The 15,799-nt window shown below is 39.5% G+C and overlaps 1 protein-coding gene across 1 annotated transcript in view; it reads right to left on the bottom strand.

The window, feature by feature from the left end:
- Positions 1 to 15,799, bottom strand: part of CDK15 (cyclin dependent kinase 15) — an 88,532-nt gene that overhangs the window by 40,610 nt on the left and 32,123 nt on the right. Inside the window, exons 8-9 of the mRNA XM_007190536.2 lie at positions 14,307 to 14,427; positions 619 to 712 (exon numbers count right to left, since the gene is read on the bottom strand). Coding sequence (XP_007190598.2) covers positions 619 to 712; positions 14,307 to 14,427 — 215 coding nt within the window. The remainder of the gene's footprint in view (positions 1 to 618; positions 713 to 14,306; positions 14,428 to 15,799) is intronic.

The raw sequence follows: 15,799 nt of genomic DNA, 5'->3' as shown, positions 1-15,799 counted from the left end.
ACCACAATTTAAAAATCATCAAAAAAAAGACAGCAATATATAAATGACTATAGTACATGGCATATAAGCTACCAGGGACATAAAAATGAAGTACATAATGGTGCAAATGAGGGAGGGATAAATAATGAATAAAGAAATGGAAGCCCACACACAAAAGCACCCTGTTACCTTAGGAATCTGGTTTTGGAGAAGCATGATACACAGCATACTTCTCTCACACTAACACGGGAAGCCTTTGTTTTATCAGGGGTCTATGAAAATTCAGTGCCTTGTCTTCAGTTGACAAAGATCCGGGGCCAAATATATGGTAGACTTAGAGCTGGGAGTGGCAGGGCAGGGTTGTGTTTAATTAGTAATGGCAGAAATTGCCCTGGGAGGTTGAGACAATAATCACCGGGAGCAAGTGGATTCATGGGCTGCCACGGGACAACGGGGAGTTCCTGACCACTCGTTCCCAAGGTGCTTATGCCGCTGGCAAATACCACAGTTTCCACAACCCTTAAAATACGGCTCACTCTCTCAAAGCAGATGGACTGCTTCGTTTGTCTCTAAGGAAAATTTGGTTCAAAGTTTGTAATGCATATATTTTTTTCTTCCTAAGAGGAATTCTTCTCTTACCTCCCAGATCTTCTCCAGCTGTTCAAGGATGTTGGAAACCCCAGGAAACAAGGGTTGACCCTGGAACATTTCAATAAAGATGCAGCCTGCACCCCTAACAAAGAAATAAGAGTCAACCCAATACTTTCAAGGAACCCATACATGCAAAACTGAACTACTAGCATTTCACCTCCCAAGAAATACTTTGAGGACAATTAGATAGGGGCCACATACTATGAAAAGTCTTGGCAGAAAAAGTCCCTATGTTAAACAAAAATAAAAACAGCCTGCAGCTTTTTGTTAAAATGGGACACAATGGGCATTTAGGAACACAGTATAGAAAGCAAATATTTGAGTTCATTCAAGCTCATTAACAATCTATTTTATGAGAGGAGGGGAAAGTACTGAATCTCCAAACTGAATACCCTCTTTCACTGAAACTAAGATGCTACCATTGTAAGAAGCATCATTATTGTATGTACTTTTAAGAAACAAAAAAAAAACAACCCCACAAGTTAAACTGTGATGATCAGAATGTTTCTTTCATATTCATTGAAAGCGCTGTTACAAATTTAATTAGACAGATTATTTCACCATATATCATACTTGTACATCCAAAAAAAAAAGGAATATTAAGTGGAAGAAATTGGTTTAGCCACTCATCAAACTTTTTGACATTCAGCATTTGACTCGGACTCTTTGATGTCTGTGTTTATCCATGGTATCGTCCTTTGACGGTATCGTCAGGAGTTTGATGATACAGCATTTCGTAAAATAATCCATAAAACAACCAAGAGTCATTGGTGCTGGGGCTCCTAAGCTGACCTTGCAGTTACGTGTTAGCCCACTTTTGACTCCAGCTTAAAGAATGTTGCTAAACATGTCTGATTCACGCCTTCTCCACAACCATTTGGTTCCTAGGGGTTAAAAAGAAAAAAAAAAAAAAGAGGTCTCCTGTCTTCCAAGTTACTGACACCCATTCTGCAAGTTTTGATGCTGCCATGTTGGATGTCCACACATGTACAATGGTAACTACAGTCATAACTGAAGTATGGCTGACGGCTACTGTAAGATGCTACTGATTTTAAGACGCATCCTGATTTAACAGAGAATGTGCATCTTAAAATAGATTAAATAGGGAGAAATATAAATTTTCTTTCCTACTTAGTCAAACTGGAGAATAATTCCTCAGGAACAGTAAGAAGTAAGATTTATTTTGCTAATAATGCACATTTTTACTCTTTTCTTTTTTTTTTTTAGAAATTCACGGTCTTTTATTTATTTATTTATTTATTTATTTATGGCTGTGTTGAGTCTTCGTTTCTGTGCGAGGGCTTTCTCTAGTTGCGGCAAGTGGGGACCACTCTTCATCGCGGTGCGCGGGCCTCTCACCATCGCGGCCTCTCTTGTTGCGGAGCACAGGCTCCAGACGCGCAGGCTCAGTAATTGTGGCTCACGGGCCTAGTTGCTCCGCGGCATGTGGGATCTTCCCAGACCAGGGCTCGAACCCGTGTCCCCTGCATTGGCAGGCAGATTCTCAACCACTGCGCCACCAGGGAAGCCCTTTACTCTTTTTTAAAATTTTTATTTATTTATTTATTTACTTTTGGCTGTGTTGTGTCTTCGTTTCTGTGAGAGGGCTTTCTCTAGTTGTGGCAAGCGGGGGCCACTCCTCATCGCGGTGCGCGGGCCTCTCACCATCGCGGCCTCTCTTGTTGCGGAGCACAGGCTCCAGACGCGCAGGTTCAGTAATTGTGGCTCACGGGCCCAGCTGCTCCGCGGCATGTGGGATCCTCCCAGACCAGGGCTCGAACCCGTGTCCCCTGCATCGGCAGGCAGACTCTCAACCACTGCGCCACCAGGGAAGCCCAACACATTTTTACTCTTACAAATCTTTATTTCTTTATTTATTTATGGCTGCGTTGGGTCTTCGTTGCTGCATGTGGGCTTTCTCTAGTTGTGGCGAGCGGTGGCTACTCTTCGTTGCGGTACACATGCTTCTTTTGTTTCGGAGCACGGGCTCTAGGCATGGGGGCTTCAGTAGTTGTGGCACATGGGCTCAGTAGTTGTGGCTCATGGGCTCTAGAGCACAGCTCAGTAGCTGTGACGCATGAGCTTAGTTGCTCCGCGGCATGTGGGATCTTTCCGGACCAGGTCTCGAACCCCTGTCCCCTGCATTGGCAGGCAGACACCAGGGAAGTCCCAACTCTTACAAATCTTTTGAGAATGGTTCAGGTGACTGATTACAGAGATTATCCCCATGGTCTAATACTTCCCCAGTTTTGATGCCAAATCCCTTTCACCAGAACACATAATCTTGCAAACTCCCTTAATTGTCTAGAAGTTTTGCTGTGGCATGATAAAGAAGAAAATTTCAGTAAAACATTTTATTATAGATCATCATATTATTAAAGATTTATTATGAAGTTCATTTTAAAATGGTCTTTAATATTATTCATACGTATTTATTACATATGATAAATTTTTACTTTTTCAATCTGACTGTAAACACATGCTATTTAACTTACTTTGTGTAGGAGAAAGCAGATTTCTTGATAAACAAGTTTAAGAATAATTTTGATCTTGTGTCTAGTTTGGGGAGAGAATATATATTAAAAGAAAGACTGACATTTAACTGTATCTTATCACCTCAAAAGACACAAAAACTATTTTCATGACCTAATATTTGGTTTGCATGTAAAATAATCAATTAGCTTATTCTTAGAATTTTGTATACTTATAAATAAGAGGTATCAGACTAAGTTTTGCAGGTAGTTTTTTGTTTTTTTTCCTCAAACAACAGGTTGTCTTTATCCCTAGTTGTTAAAAAGCTAATTTAGATTAAATGGCCACCATATTTTCTTTTTACTGATTTTTCATGTACAAGAGACATCTTGATATGTGACACAAGAATTTTGGGAATTCCCTGGCGGTCCAGTGGTTAGGACTTGGCGCTACCACTGCCGGGGCCCGGCTTCAATCCCTGGTGGGGGAACTAAGATCCCATAAGTCACGCAGCACGGCCAAAAAAAGAAAAAAGAAAAGAATTTTGATCAGGCAAATATAGCTTAAGAATCTGGTGCACAGTATCTTGAGGTGAATTTTTAGAATTATTATCATTTTAAGACTGCTTACTAGCTTGTTTTCAAATATCCATGGTCTTTTTGCTTCTTGCCTTTAAAGCAACAGATATAAAAGGTAAAAATTAAACAATACATGGAGAATAATGAAAGTAATAGGAAACTGCCAAATGGTTAAAAAACATCCTGGTTGCTAGTAATGGTCAACAGTGAGATAAGCCAGCTGAAAAACTGAGGTGGTGAATACCATCAAATGCTCTCCATCCACCTCCCCTCATGCCTTGTCTTTGCATACTTGAAAGGTCTCAAATCATTTCATTTTGAAGTAAAACACACACACACACACACACACATATATTTATGTATCTGTATGTATAAAACACATGTAATTGTTTATTAACTGACACAAAATAGAAATGGAAATGTAACAGCTTTTGAAGACTTGAACCAACCCGCCATCCAGTACCCTACCACCTTCCAGAAACCCAGGGGCTCACAAATCACCAGAAGACCTGCGGGCATTTTAAACAAGGTTCAAACCATAGTCATTGCTAGGTTTAAACCTGTAGTCCACTTTTTTCCCTCCCCTCAAAAGGCTTTCATGGCTTAGAAAAAGCTTGTTGCCTTTTCATGTCCTTTCATACTGGTGGCTGTGGGGAGCCAAGAAGGAAGCCCTTTTCGTTACACCGTTTCTTAGTGCCCTTTATCTTCTGCACCACTAGGACAGTGTACACAATTGTGTAAACATATTGGAGAAAGCTGGACTTCAAGGCCATTATGCAAGTGCTGCAGTCTAACACAAGATATTTGCACAAAGAAATAAAATGCTAATATTTGGTTGGAATTCCCATTTGTATGGTTGGTGCCATATAGGCATTCTCTTGAGTCTTTTTTTTTTTTTTAATTTTATTTATTTATTTATTTTTGGCTGTGTTGGGTCTTCGTTTCTGTGCGAGGGCTTTCTCCAGTTGCGGCGAGCGGGGGCCACTCTTCATCGCGGTGCGCGGGCCTCTCACTATCGCGGCCTCTCTCGTTGCGGAGCACAGGCTCCAGACAGCGCAGGCTCAGTCGTTGTGGCTCACGGGCCCAGTTGCTCCACCGCATGTGGGATCTTCCCAGACCAGGGCTCGAACCCGTGTCCCCTGCATTGGCAGGCAGACTCCCAACCACTGCGCCACCAGGGAAGCCCGAGTCTTTCTTTTTAAGCTTCACTTAGGGGCAGGTTAAAATCTTTCTCACCTAACAATCTGGAGTCTAAGGTTTTATATATGTATATATATAGTGTGTGTGTGTGTGTGCACATGTGCAATGCACTTAGAACACTTACAAGACAAACAAAATTCCTAAATCAATTGTACTTCAGGACCTAGAATACCCGTATCATAAATATCAGTGCACTGGTAAGAAAATAAGGCTGTACACCTTAAGTTTGAAAAGGAAAGATATTTTTCAGGTAAGCACTGCTCTTTAAAAACTATATGATTCATCTTCCTATTTTTTTCATTTATTCTTCAGAACTGTTTTTTTTTTCATTTGCTTTGTAAACAAGTAGTATGGCTTTCATGTTTTTTATTTGCTTCTTAAACAAGTTGTGTGGCCATCATCTATTTTGCCCACCCCAGACTAGCCTTAAAGCAAACATTTTAAATAATCTGAACATTCAGGTCTAGATAGGGAACCAGCTCCTATTATTTCCTTTTATTCCTCTGTTTTGTTCTTAAATCTTCATTCCTGTGGCTCCTCTTACCCTACATATCTTTAGGCTTCTCAGAGGATTTCTGCTCTGTGGAGATACCCTTGGGGCAGCTCATGTAGATGAAGCGGAACTTCACATGCAGGAGAAAAAAAGACCTGGTGATATCAAAGAGTGAATCCTTCCAGAAGGGAGAGATGCAATGGGTCATTTTATTGCTCCAACTGTGGTTCTTCAGTCAAGTTAGATGAGACAGCTTACATATTTTCTGCTTTTTCTGGCTCTCTTCCTAGTCTTTTCTCTATTCTGAGCATGAACAAATTCTTCCATAAGAAAGAAAAAGATTCCTCAAATTCCTTAGGCAATCTCTGGAGAAATAAACCATCTCAGGAGTTTTAGGTTTGGGGAGGTGCAAGGAGTACATAAGAACATTGTTGGGAGAAGTGAATCAGTATTTCATTTTTCACTATTGACATTAATTCAGAACAGCATGACATATGGCAGTGACACGATATTTCCATTTGCTTTCCCTGGGCCACTCTTTATATTTGGAAGTTTGCAGCAAGAAATCTGACTATAAAGAATCTCTCAGGCAGTGACAACTTTCCATAGTCCTAAATCCAGCAGCTGCCTGCAGTTAGTTTTGGATAGAGGACTTGTCTACCAAATTAAATCCTTCTTTAAAACCCAGTTTACATGGTTCTGAAGAACCTAGGGGCAGGACAGGAATAAAGACGCAGACTTAGAGGATGGACTTGAGGACATGGGGAGGGGGAAGGGTAAACTGGGATGAAGTGAGAGAGTGGCATGGACTTATATATACTACCAAATGTAAAATAGGTAGCTAGTGGGAAGCAGCCGCATAGCACAGGGAGATCAGCTCTGTGCTTTGTGACCACCTAGAGGGGTGGGATAGGGAGGGTGGGAAGGAGACGCAAGAGGGAGGAGATTTTGGGATATATGTATATGTATGGCTGCTTCACTTTGTTATAAAGCAGAAACTAACACACCATTGTAAAGCAATTATACTCCAATAAAGATGTTAAAAAAAACACAACCCAGTTTACTACAACATGGATGAACCTTGAAAACATTATGCTAAGTGAAATAAGCCAGACATGGAAGGATAAATATTGTATGAGTCCACTTATGTGAGGTTCTAGCGTGGTCAAATTCATAGAGACAGGAAGTAGAATAGTGGTTGCTAGGGACTGCGGGGAGGGAGTAACAGGGAGTGATTGTTTAATGGGTACAGGGATTCATTTTGGGATGAGGAAAAGTTCTGGAGATGGATAGTGGTGATGGCTGTACTCGATGCCACTGAAATGTACATTTGAAAATAGTTGAAATGGTAATTTTTATGTTATATATATTTTAACACAATACAAAAAAGTAAAAACAAAACCAAAAACAGTGTAATCATCCTAAAACACTGAGTTTTTCTCTTCACTGAAGTTGCTAATGCAATCTTTTAAGGTCTGAAAAAGTAGCAGAAAGAGAAGAAAAGATGTTGGGAGATTAGAGGATGCTGGTTGTAAGTGTTGGGAATAGCCGATATGTCTTACTTGTATATTTTCCATAATCTAACTGTTTGCTCTGGGCTTCCCACGGACTCTGCTGTTCCCCAGGGTTTACTGTGAATGAGAGGCTCTTGCACTACATGTTATAATTAGTTTCATTGAGACAAAGGCTCTAATGCTCACCCACTGTCACCTGCCTCCTACAAAGGCATTCAGTTTGTACCCTACAGGGTTGCATGCCTGGCAAAATAGGATTTTTTTCCCTTTTCTTCTGTTGTAATCTTTTCCCTGCCCATTTCCCTCTTATCACTCTGAAAAGAAAAAAAAATGGGGAAGAGGAATCCCAGGGTAAACACCCAATATCTAACAGTTACATAGAGAGTGAACAAATATAATAAACAGTGGAAAATGCCTATTATTCTATTTCTATGTTACTTTCTGAGTTTTACTGGACAAACAACAATAATGAAATCAATAAGAGTAATGACAATAACTTTAACTTACAACTGAATTTTTATTCTGTAAGTGCCATCATTATTCATCAATGGAATAGCATACGTTTTTGTATATGTAGTAAAAAGTAAGGGATACATAGTTTAAAAGAGATTTAAAGAATTGGTACATGAACTGAAGAAATTATCCAAATGCAGCACAGAAAGTCAAGGAGACTGAAAATATGAAAGAGAGGATAAGAACCATGGATGATAGAAAGACATAGTCTAATAATCTTTCATTGGAGCTCCAGAAAGAGAGAACGGAATAAAGGCAACACTCAAAAAGAAAATGGCTGATGAAAAACGTGAATTCATAATTGGAATAAGCACAATATGCAACAAGCAGGGTAAGTAAAAAAAAATCCACGCTAGACACCTTATAGTGAAAACTGCATAGTAACAAAGGCAAAGAAAAAATTCTTTAAAGCATCCAGAGAAAATGGGAGATCACCTGAAAAAAGGGAAAGACAATAAGGCTAAAAGTAAACTTCTCTACAATTAGGCTGAGAGCAATCTTCACAAGAGCAGCAATGGAAGACAAAGCTGGGGAAATGGTATCTCCAAAGTTCTGAGAGAAAATAACTGTCAACTTACAATTAAAACCTTAGCATGACTACCTTTCAACAATGAGAGTTTACCTTAAGAAACAAAAGCAGAGTTTGCCACCAACAGGCTGACACTAAAGACAGTTCTAAAAGATTTATAGCAAAAGAAAGGAAAATTATTCCAAAAGTAAGACTTAAAGTGCATGAAGGAATGATGAACAGTTTTAAATTTATTTGCACTGAATGAAAATAGCTTCAAAGTATATAAAGCAAAAATGAATAGAATTGTTCATTGTTGACAAATCAACAATATATCAAACGACTTCACTACATCTTTCCCTGATAGCTTAAGCAGACAAAAATTATATAAAGACAATGTGAATAACACAATTAACAACCTTGAAGTTTTGAACATATGTAAAAACCTGTACCCAACAATTCAGGAATACACACCCTTCTTGAACACACAGGAAATAATTGAAAACACTGATCACGTACTGGGCCAGTGCTTCTAACAAAGCCAGTGCTACTTCACTATCTTTGGTGAAACACCAGGTTTTTCTCAATTTTTTGCTAACCTTTAATTTTGAAATAATTTAACATTTAAAGTTGCAAGAACAGTAGAAAGAACTCTTTTATATCCTTCAAACAGATTCACCAATTGCCAACATTTTGCCTCTTTGGTTTTATCATTTTATCTATCTATCTATCTATCATCTATTTTTTTTTATCATCTATTTTTTCTGAAGCAGTGGAGAGTACATTGCAGATACAATGACTCTTCACCCTTAAATACTTCCACATGTATTTTCTAAGTACAAAAGCATTCTCTTACATAACAACAGTGCAATTATCAAAATCAGGAAATTTAACATCAATCCCAATAGTACTGTCTAATCTACAGTCCATATTTAAATCCGACTGATTGTCCCAGTAGTGTTCTTTAGCTCCATCTCCCCCAGCATCCAATCTAGGACCATGCATTGTGCTTAGTTGGCATATCTCTTTTTAGTCTCTTTTAATCTGGAACATTTCCTCAGCTTTTCTTTGGCTTTTAAAACCTTGACTCTGTAGGGGAACGGAAAATGTCACCCTAAAATATGCCACCCTGCCATAAGAATTGTTATGAGCTGAAGGCAACTGAGAAAAAGCAAACACCGGATGAGCTCTTTGCCTCTCCCTAGCTGCCTGAAAGGAGGGCATAAAATCCCCTTATGAAGATGTCCCCCATTCCCATCCCAGGAGGGGAGAACAACCTTATCACCATATGTAGAGATGGCACCAAGAAGAATCTATGTAAACAAACCTTGCTAAGTAACCCTTATCTACCACCAGGGTGCCCCATATACATATTCACCTTCCACAATTATCACCCCTAAAGAGTCCAGAAACCCCTTTCCGGGACTTCCCTGGTGGTCCAGTGGTTAAGAATCTGCCTTCCAAAGCAGAGGACATGGGTTTGAGCCCTGGTCAGGAAATTAAGATCCCACATGCCAGGGGGCAACTAAGCCCGCACACTGCAACTACTGAGCCTACACACTCTAGAGCCCACGCGCCACAACTAGAGAGCCCGCACACCACAACTACTGAGCCCATGCGCTCTGGAGCCCGTGCGCTGCAACTAGAGAGAAGCCTGTGCACCGCAATGAAGAGCCCTCACGCCGCAATGAAGATCCCATGTGCTGCAACTAAGACCTGACGCAGCCAAATAAATAGAATAATAATAATAATAATAATAAAAGAAACCCCTTTCCTTTGTCTTGTTACTTCTCTACAAGTGTATCGTCCTTTGTAAGAATGGTATAAAAGCCTCCAAGGCTAGCTGTTTCTCTGGGGATTTTCTCTTCTTTCCATGAAGTCACTTCCCCTGTGTCACATAAAACTCTTAACGTAAAATAAAATGTGTGTGCTTTTCTCCTGTTAATCTGTCTTTTGTCAGTTTATTTCACAGACCCATCCATTGAACCTCAGAGGACAAGGAAACTTCTTCTTTCCCTACAACGTTTTTAAAGCGTACAGTCTAGTTACGTCGTAGAATGTTCCTCAGACTGAGTTGATCTGATGCTGCCTCATGATGTGACTCGGTTTATGCTCTTTTTCTGCAGGAAAACCACGTACATGATACTGTCTCTCCAGTGTGTCCTATTAGGGGGCACACGATATCAGTCAGTGCCGTTATCAACAATACTAACTCTAATCACTTGATTAAGGTGATGTCTGCCAAGCCTCTCTACTATAGTTACTATATTTTTCTTTTGTAATTAATAAGTAATTTGTAGAGAGGTACTTTGAAACTATGTAAATAAATATTTTATTCCTCATAAAACCTTCCCCTCTAGTTTAGCTATGATGCTTTTTTTTTAATCAGTCTATTATTTTCCAGCTTTATTGAGGTATATTTGACAAAAAGTACGTTTATTAAGCTTCCTGAGATGCTTCTTGTTTGAACCAATTACTACTATATTGCAAAATAGTGATTTTCTAATTCCATCATTTCTTTTCCAGTTATTAGTTGGCATTCTACTGTATAAAGGAGCTTCCCTTCCTATCTATCTATTGATCCATCCATCCATCCATCCATCCATCTATCTATCTACCTTCAGTATGGACTTATGTATTCTTTTTTTTTTTATAAATTTATTTATTTATTTATTTATTTTGGCTGTGTTGGGTCTTCGTTTCTGTGCGAGGGCTTTCTCCGGTTGTGGCGAGCGGGGGCCACTCTTCATCACAGTGCGCAGGCCTCTCACTGTCACGGCCTCTCGTTGCGGAGCACGGCTCCAGATGCACAGGCTCAGTAGTTGTGGCTCACGGGCCCAGCTGCTCCGCGGCATGTGGGATCCTCCCAGACCAGGGCTCGAACCCGTGTCCCCTGCATCAGCAGGCAGACTCTCAACCACTGCGCCACCAGGGAAGCCCTGGACTTATGTATTCTTATGTTATTCAGTGGTATAATACATTACATTACTCTCACTATTAGGATGCTCAGAATGTACCAGCTTTGGCCAGTGGCAGTCTCTTCAAGCTGCTTCCCACATCTTTTTACATATTCCCATCATTTTTTGATCACTTTGTTAAAAAATGTTCTGGCTTAACAAGATGTTCCCAGCTCATCTTATACTTTCCCTGACCCAGCCTCAGTATTGGCTACTTCTCCAAAAAGGCCTAGTTCTTTTCAGTAGGGAATGGTATTAAGAAAGCAATATTTGAGTAGCAGACCAACACTTATGTAAAATACAATAATATATTTCTTTTTTAAAAATGTACCTAGCAGAATCAAATGCAAATCCTCTCTGAGAGACCACACTTCATCCGAGCCCTCAAAAAAAAAAAAAATCCCACAAATAAAATTCCAAGGATAATTAGCATATCATTGTCAAAAACAACAAAACACGCATGAAAAAAGATACCATATGCAAGAACCAAAAGAAACAATGAACAACAGAAACAGACTTACAAGGAAGGACCTTTGCTCTAGATATGTAAGAGCTTAGAGAGGAAATTATAAAACTTTACTAAACAGCATTAAAAATGAGCTAAACAGATGGAGAATTATACCGTGTTTAAAAATTGGAAGAGGATATTACAAAGGTGTTAATTATCCTCAAAGTGTTCTATAATTTCAATGCAATTCCAATGAAAATCCCACTAGGGTTTTTCATGAAACTTGAAAGACTGAGTGTAAAATTTATATGGAGAATCAAAGAGGAAAATTAGGCAAGATACTGCTGAGGAAGAAGATGAAGTAAGTGGTGCGACTTGTCCTAGCAGATATCAAGTATTATTATAATGCTATAGAAATTAATACAGTAGGATGTTGGTACAGGGACAGATAAACTGACCCCAGTAGAACAGAGTAGAGAGTTCAAAACAGACCTATGCGTTTATAGAAACCTGATATATGAGAGATTTGGCATGCAGATTGCTGAAGAAATTAGGGTGAGATCACTGGGTTAGCATAGAAAAAGTCAATTTCCAATGTATTAAGGATTTAAAGTGAAAGGAAAAATTTTACAACTTTTAAAAGAATGTATTGGATATCATTTTGACCTCAAGGAGGGAAGGATTTTTTAAACAAGAAATAAAAGGGCTAACCATAAAGGAAAAGACTGATAAAGTCAGCAGTATTAAAATTAAGAACTTTTGTTTAAAAAGACAACATAAAGATATGAAAACATAAGCCATGAACTGGGGAGCCTGCTTGTAGCACTCATAACTGATAAAAGATTAGTATCCAGAGTATAAGAACTCCTATAAATCAATAAAGAAAGAAAGGGAGGAAGGGAGAGAAAAGGAGAGACAGAGACATAGAGACCAAAAGAAAACAAAAGACACACAGAGGTATTTCATAGGAGAAAAAACACAAATGTCAAATAATCCATGAAAAGACATCCAACCTCATTAGTAATTAGGGAAATGCAAATTTGATCACAACATGCTACCATTCTACCCACTAACTTAGCAAAAATTAAGAAATCTGATTTTATGAAGTTAGTGCGGATGTGGATAAGGGACTATGATACACTGTTGGTGCATAAATTGTTACAACCACTTGGAGAACAATTTGACACTATTTCATGAAGTTGAACATTCATATACCCTGTGACACAGCAAATCTACTCTTAAGTAAGTACTCTAGGCATATCCTTAAATATAAGTACCAAGTATATTCAAAATAGCAAAAAGAAATAAAACAAAAGGCAAACTAAATAACTGAAATGTTCATCAACAGAAAATAAAGTGTAGCCACATAGATCAACATGGATGAATCTTAGAAACACGCTGAGTTAAAAAAAACTAAGTCACAGAAGACTAAAAACAATGTAATATCATTTTTATAAAAACTCAAAAGCAAGTAAAATAAATAATATTTTAAAAATACATAAAAATGTAGAAATATTATTTTTAAAAAGGGTAAGGGAATGATGACAAGAAAAAAAAAATTCAGGGTAGAAGCCCCTCTGGTGGAGGGGCAGGCTGATGGGAAGGGGACACGAGTGGATGTGACAGTACTCATGATGTTTCTGGTTGTTACATCGGGTAGTGGGCTCATGGAGTTCACTTTACTATGCTTTTAATCTACATCAGTTTTCTCAATCTTGACACAATTGACATTCTGGGCTGGATACATCTTTGTCGTAGGGGGCTGTCCTGTGCATTATAAGATATTTAGTAGCATCCTTGGCCTCTACCCACTAGATGCCAGGAGCACCCCACCACCACCCAGCTGTGACAATAAATGTCTCCAAACACTGCAAGGGTCCCTGGGAAGCAAAATTGATCCTGGTTAAGAATCACTGATGTACATATTTATATATTTTGAATGTTTTAAATGTTCCATAATAAAACAAAGTTTAAAAGTGATGAGAAGAAGCTTCACTGTCTGCGAAGCACAACTAGGAAGTGATCATTAAGAGCTGAGAAAGCCAGAGCCTGCTGAAGGCCTTTGAAGTGACAGTGCAGAGCAGTGAGAGCTGACAGTTTCAGGGGGGTTTTGACTAGCAGGTGATATTTCCAGAAGTGCGACTGGGTATCAGGAAATCAGTGACTCCAGATACACTGGAGGAAATTCTCTTCAACTTTTCTCAATTCTTTGGGAAATTCAAAAGCTTAGTTTAGCCTTTTAGTGTTTTTCTTTTTTAAACAGGGCCTTCTGTTTATATAAGGCCATCTAAGGAGTTGAAGGAAGCCCATACATTTTGTTACCTTTGAGGAGGTGGCCGTGACTGCAAATTTACCACACAAATGACTGGGATATTTCCAGGGATCAGAGCTAGATTACATAACACCACTGCTCTAGGACGATGAGTGGCTGAGAGCCCATTCTCACCACTGCACCCAGTTAATCCAACAGCCTCTCCAACAGTGTGGCTCTACTTGATAGCATCTATCTGGTTCTTACATTTGCACTACAATCCCCCTTAACCCCTCATGCGGAGAGTTTATTACCCTTATTTTAAAAACAAAGAAGCATAGACACAAAGAGGATACATGGCTTTTTTGAAGATAACGTAATCCAGAGTAACTGATTAGAAATATTGGCATGAAAATCAGGTCTACAGAGTCCTGGTATTTATGTTTTTTTCACCAGGTTCTGGATGGTGTTTGGGCATGTGCAGACAGTTGTGTGTGTGTATCTGTGGTTTGGGAGTGTATGTATGTTTCCCTGAGGACAAGGGAGAAGACAAAGGATTGAAGAGAAGAGCTAGAAGGAGGGGCATTGTAAAAATCAAATGAGATATGTATTTGAAAGTACTTTATATTTCTGTATACAAATGTGATTGTCATTATTAGAATGATTATCTAAAATGTAATACAGGTAATAAAACAACCTTCACGGGTAGGATGACTCACATTTTCTTGGCACTAGCTCTTACCATATGTCCAGTTCAGAGGAATATTCAGTGGCTCCCAGCAAGGCATCAGGAGGGCGGTACCAGAGAGTCACAACTTCTGAAGAGTATGTCTGGCTGGGAATGGACTTGGCCCGAGCAAGACCTGACCGAAGGGGGAAAGCACAGAACTCACTGTCCTGAGACTTTCTGGAGAGCCACAGTGATACAGTCTGCCAAGGAGAGTGTAACTGGCAGAGTAAACAACATTTAAAAAATAATACACAAACTTTGGTGCTTTTAATAGAGCTACTCAACTATCTTGATTCTTGCATACCTCTTCATCAAGTGAATTTCTCAAAATTTGGCCTACTTTGCAGCTAGATGTGGGCTTCCTGGCAGCTAAGTGTAGCAAGGCAACTAAATTTTTGCCTATTTGATATGAATAGAAGTGATGTGTGAACTTCATGGAGGGGTTAAGTGTTGGTCTCTTTTCTCCTTCCTCCAGGCTGTAGTGAGGCGGAAGTGGCTGCCATCTTGAAATAGGCCGTGGGGCAATGGCTAGGGGTGGTGGGGCTTCATGACAGAAGAAGAGTGGACCAATGCACCATGGGGCCACCACAGAGCTCTGACTGCTTAGGTCAGACTGTTACATGACAGAACGTGAAGCTTCGAGCATGTATACACCTCTGTAATTTGGGTTCTCTGTAACAGCAATGGAAAATCGATTCACGACTAAAAGGGCAACCCTCCATTTCTGCAGTCCAGGAATCCCCAGTTTAGCAGATACAGGGTGAGGGCTGTTGATCCACGTTAGTTATTTGGCAGAACCTTAGCTGGATCATTCTCAAGTGCTCTTTTACAAAATGAGAGTACTTTCATCAGTTAGCTATTTATCTCACTGGATCACATGATCTATAGCTAGAAAAAAACCTGAATAGATGAGTTCACTGTTGTGGGGAATTTGATAAATGAATGTCTGTTAAAGGCTTACTGCCGCTATAGTAGCATCATTTGACATCTGCCAAACGGAGAAGAGTGGTTCCTCAGCTTATACGGAACCAGTTTTTCAACAAAAATTTATTGAGCACCTGCTATGGTGCCAGGCACTAGGGATATAATGATAAGCAAAAACGGATCCAGGCTGCCCTCATAATGCTTATAGTTTAGTGGAGGAGACAAAATCATCGCAGAAGTATATATGTATAATTATAAACTGTGATACGTGCTAAAGTGGAAAGACACAGTGATACTCAGAGGAAATCTGAATCACTTTGATGAGAATAAAAGCCTCAGGTACCCATACAGTCCCACCTATATAGATACATAGGTGAGCAGAAACAGGTGTCCTGGAGCCTCCATGCCAGCAGGAGTCCATCCTACAATCTGGGCTTAACCTCTTTATCCTGTCACCCTGGGATAACTTTGATCTAGTCTGATGGAATTTGTACATCTACCTAGATTTAGGGAAACCTACCAAGTATGTTCACTCTACAAAAGTCTTTACATCAAAAATGGCAGTGAGGTAGTAGGGGTAA

Source organism: Balaenoptera acutorostrata, chromosome 8 (genome assembly GCF_949987535.1).
Source record: "Balaenoptera acutorostrata chromosome 8, mBalAcu1.1, whole genome shotgun sequence".
NCBI lineage: Eukaryota > Metazoa > Chordata > Mammalia > Artiodactyla > Balaenopteridae > Balaenoptera > Balaenoptera acutorostrata.
This window is presented reverse-complemented; position numbering and strand designations above follow the sequence as displayed.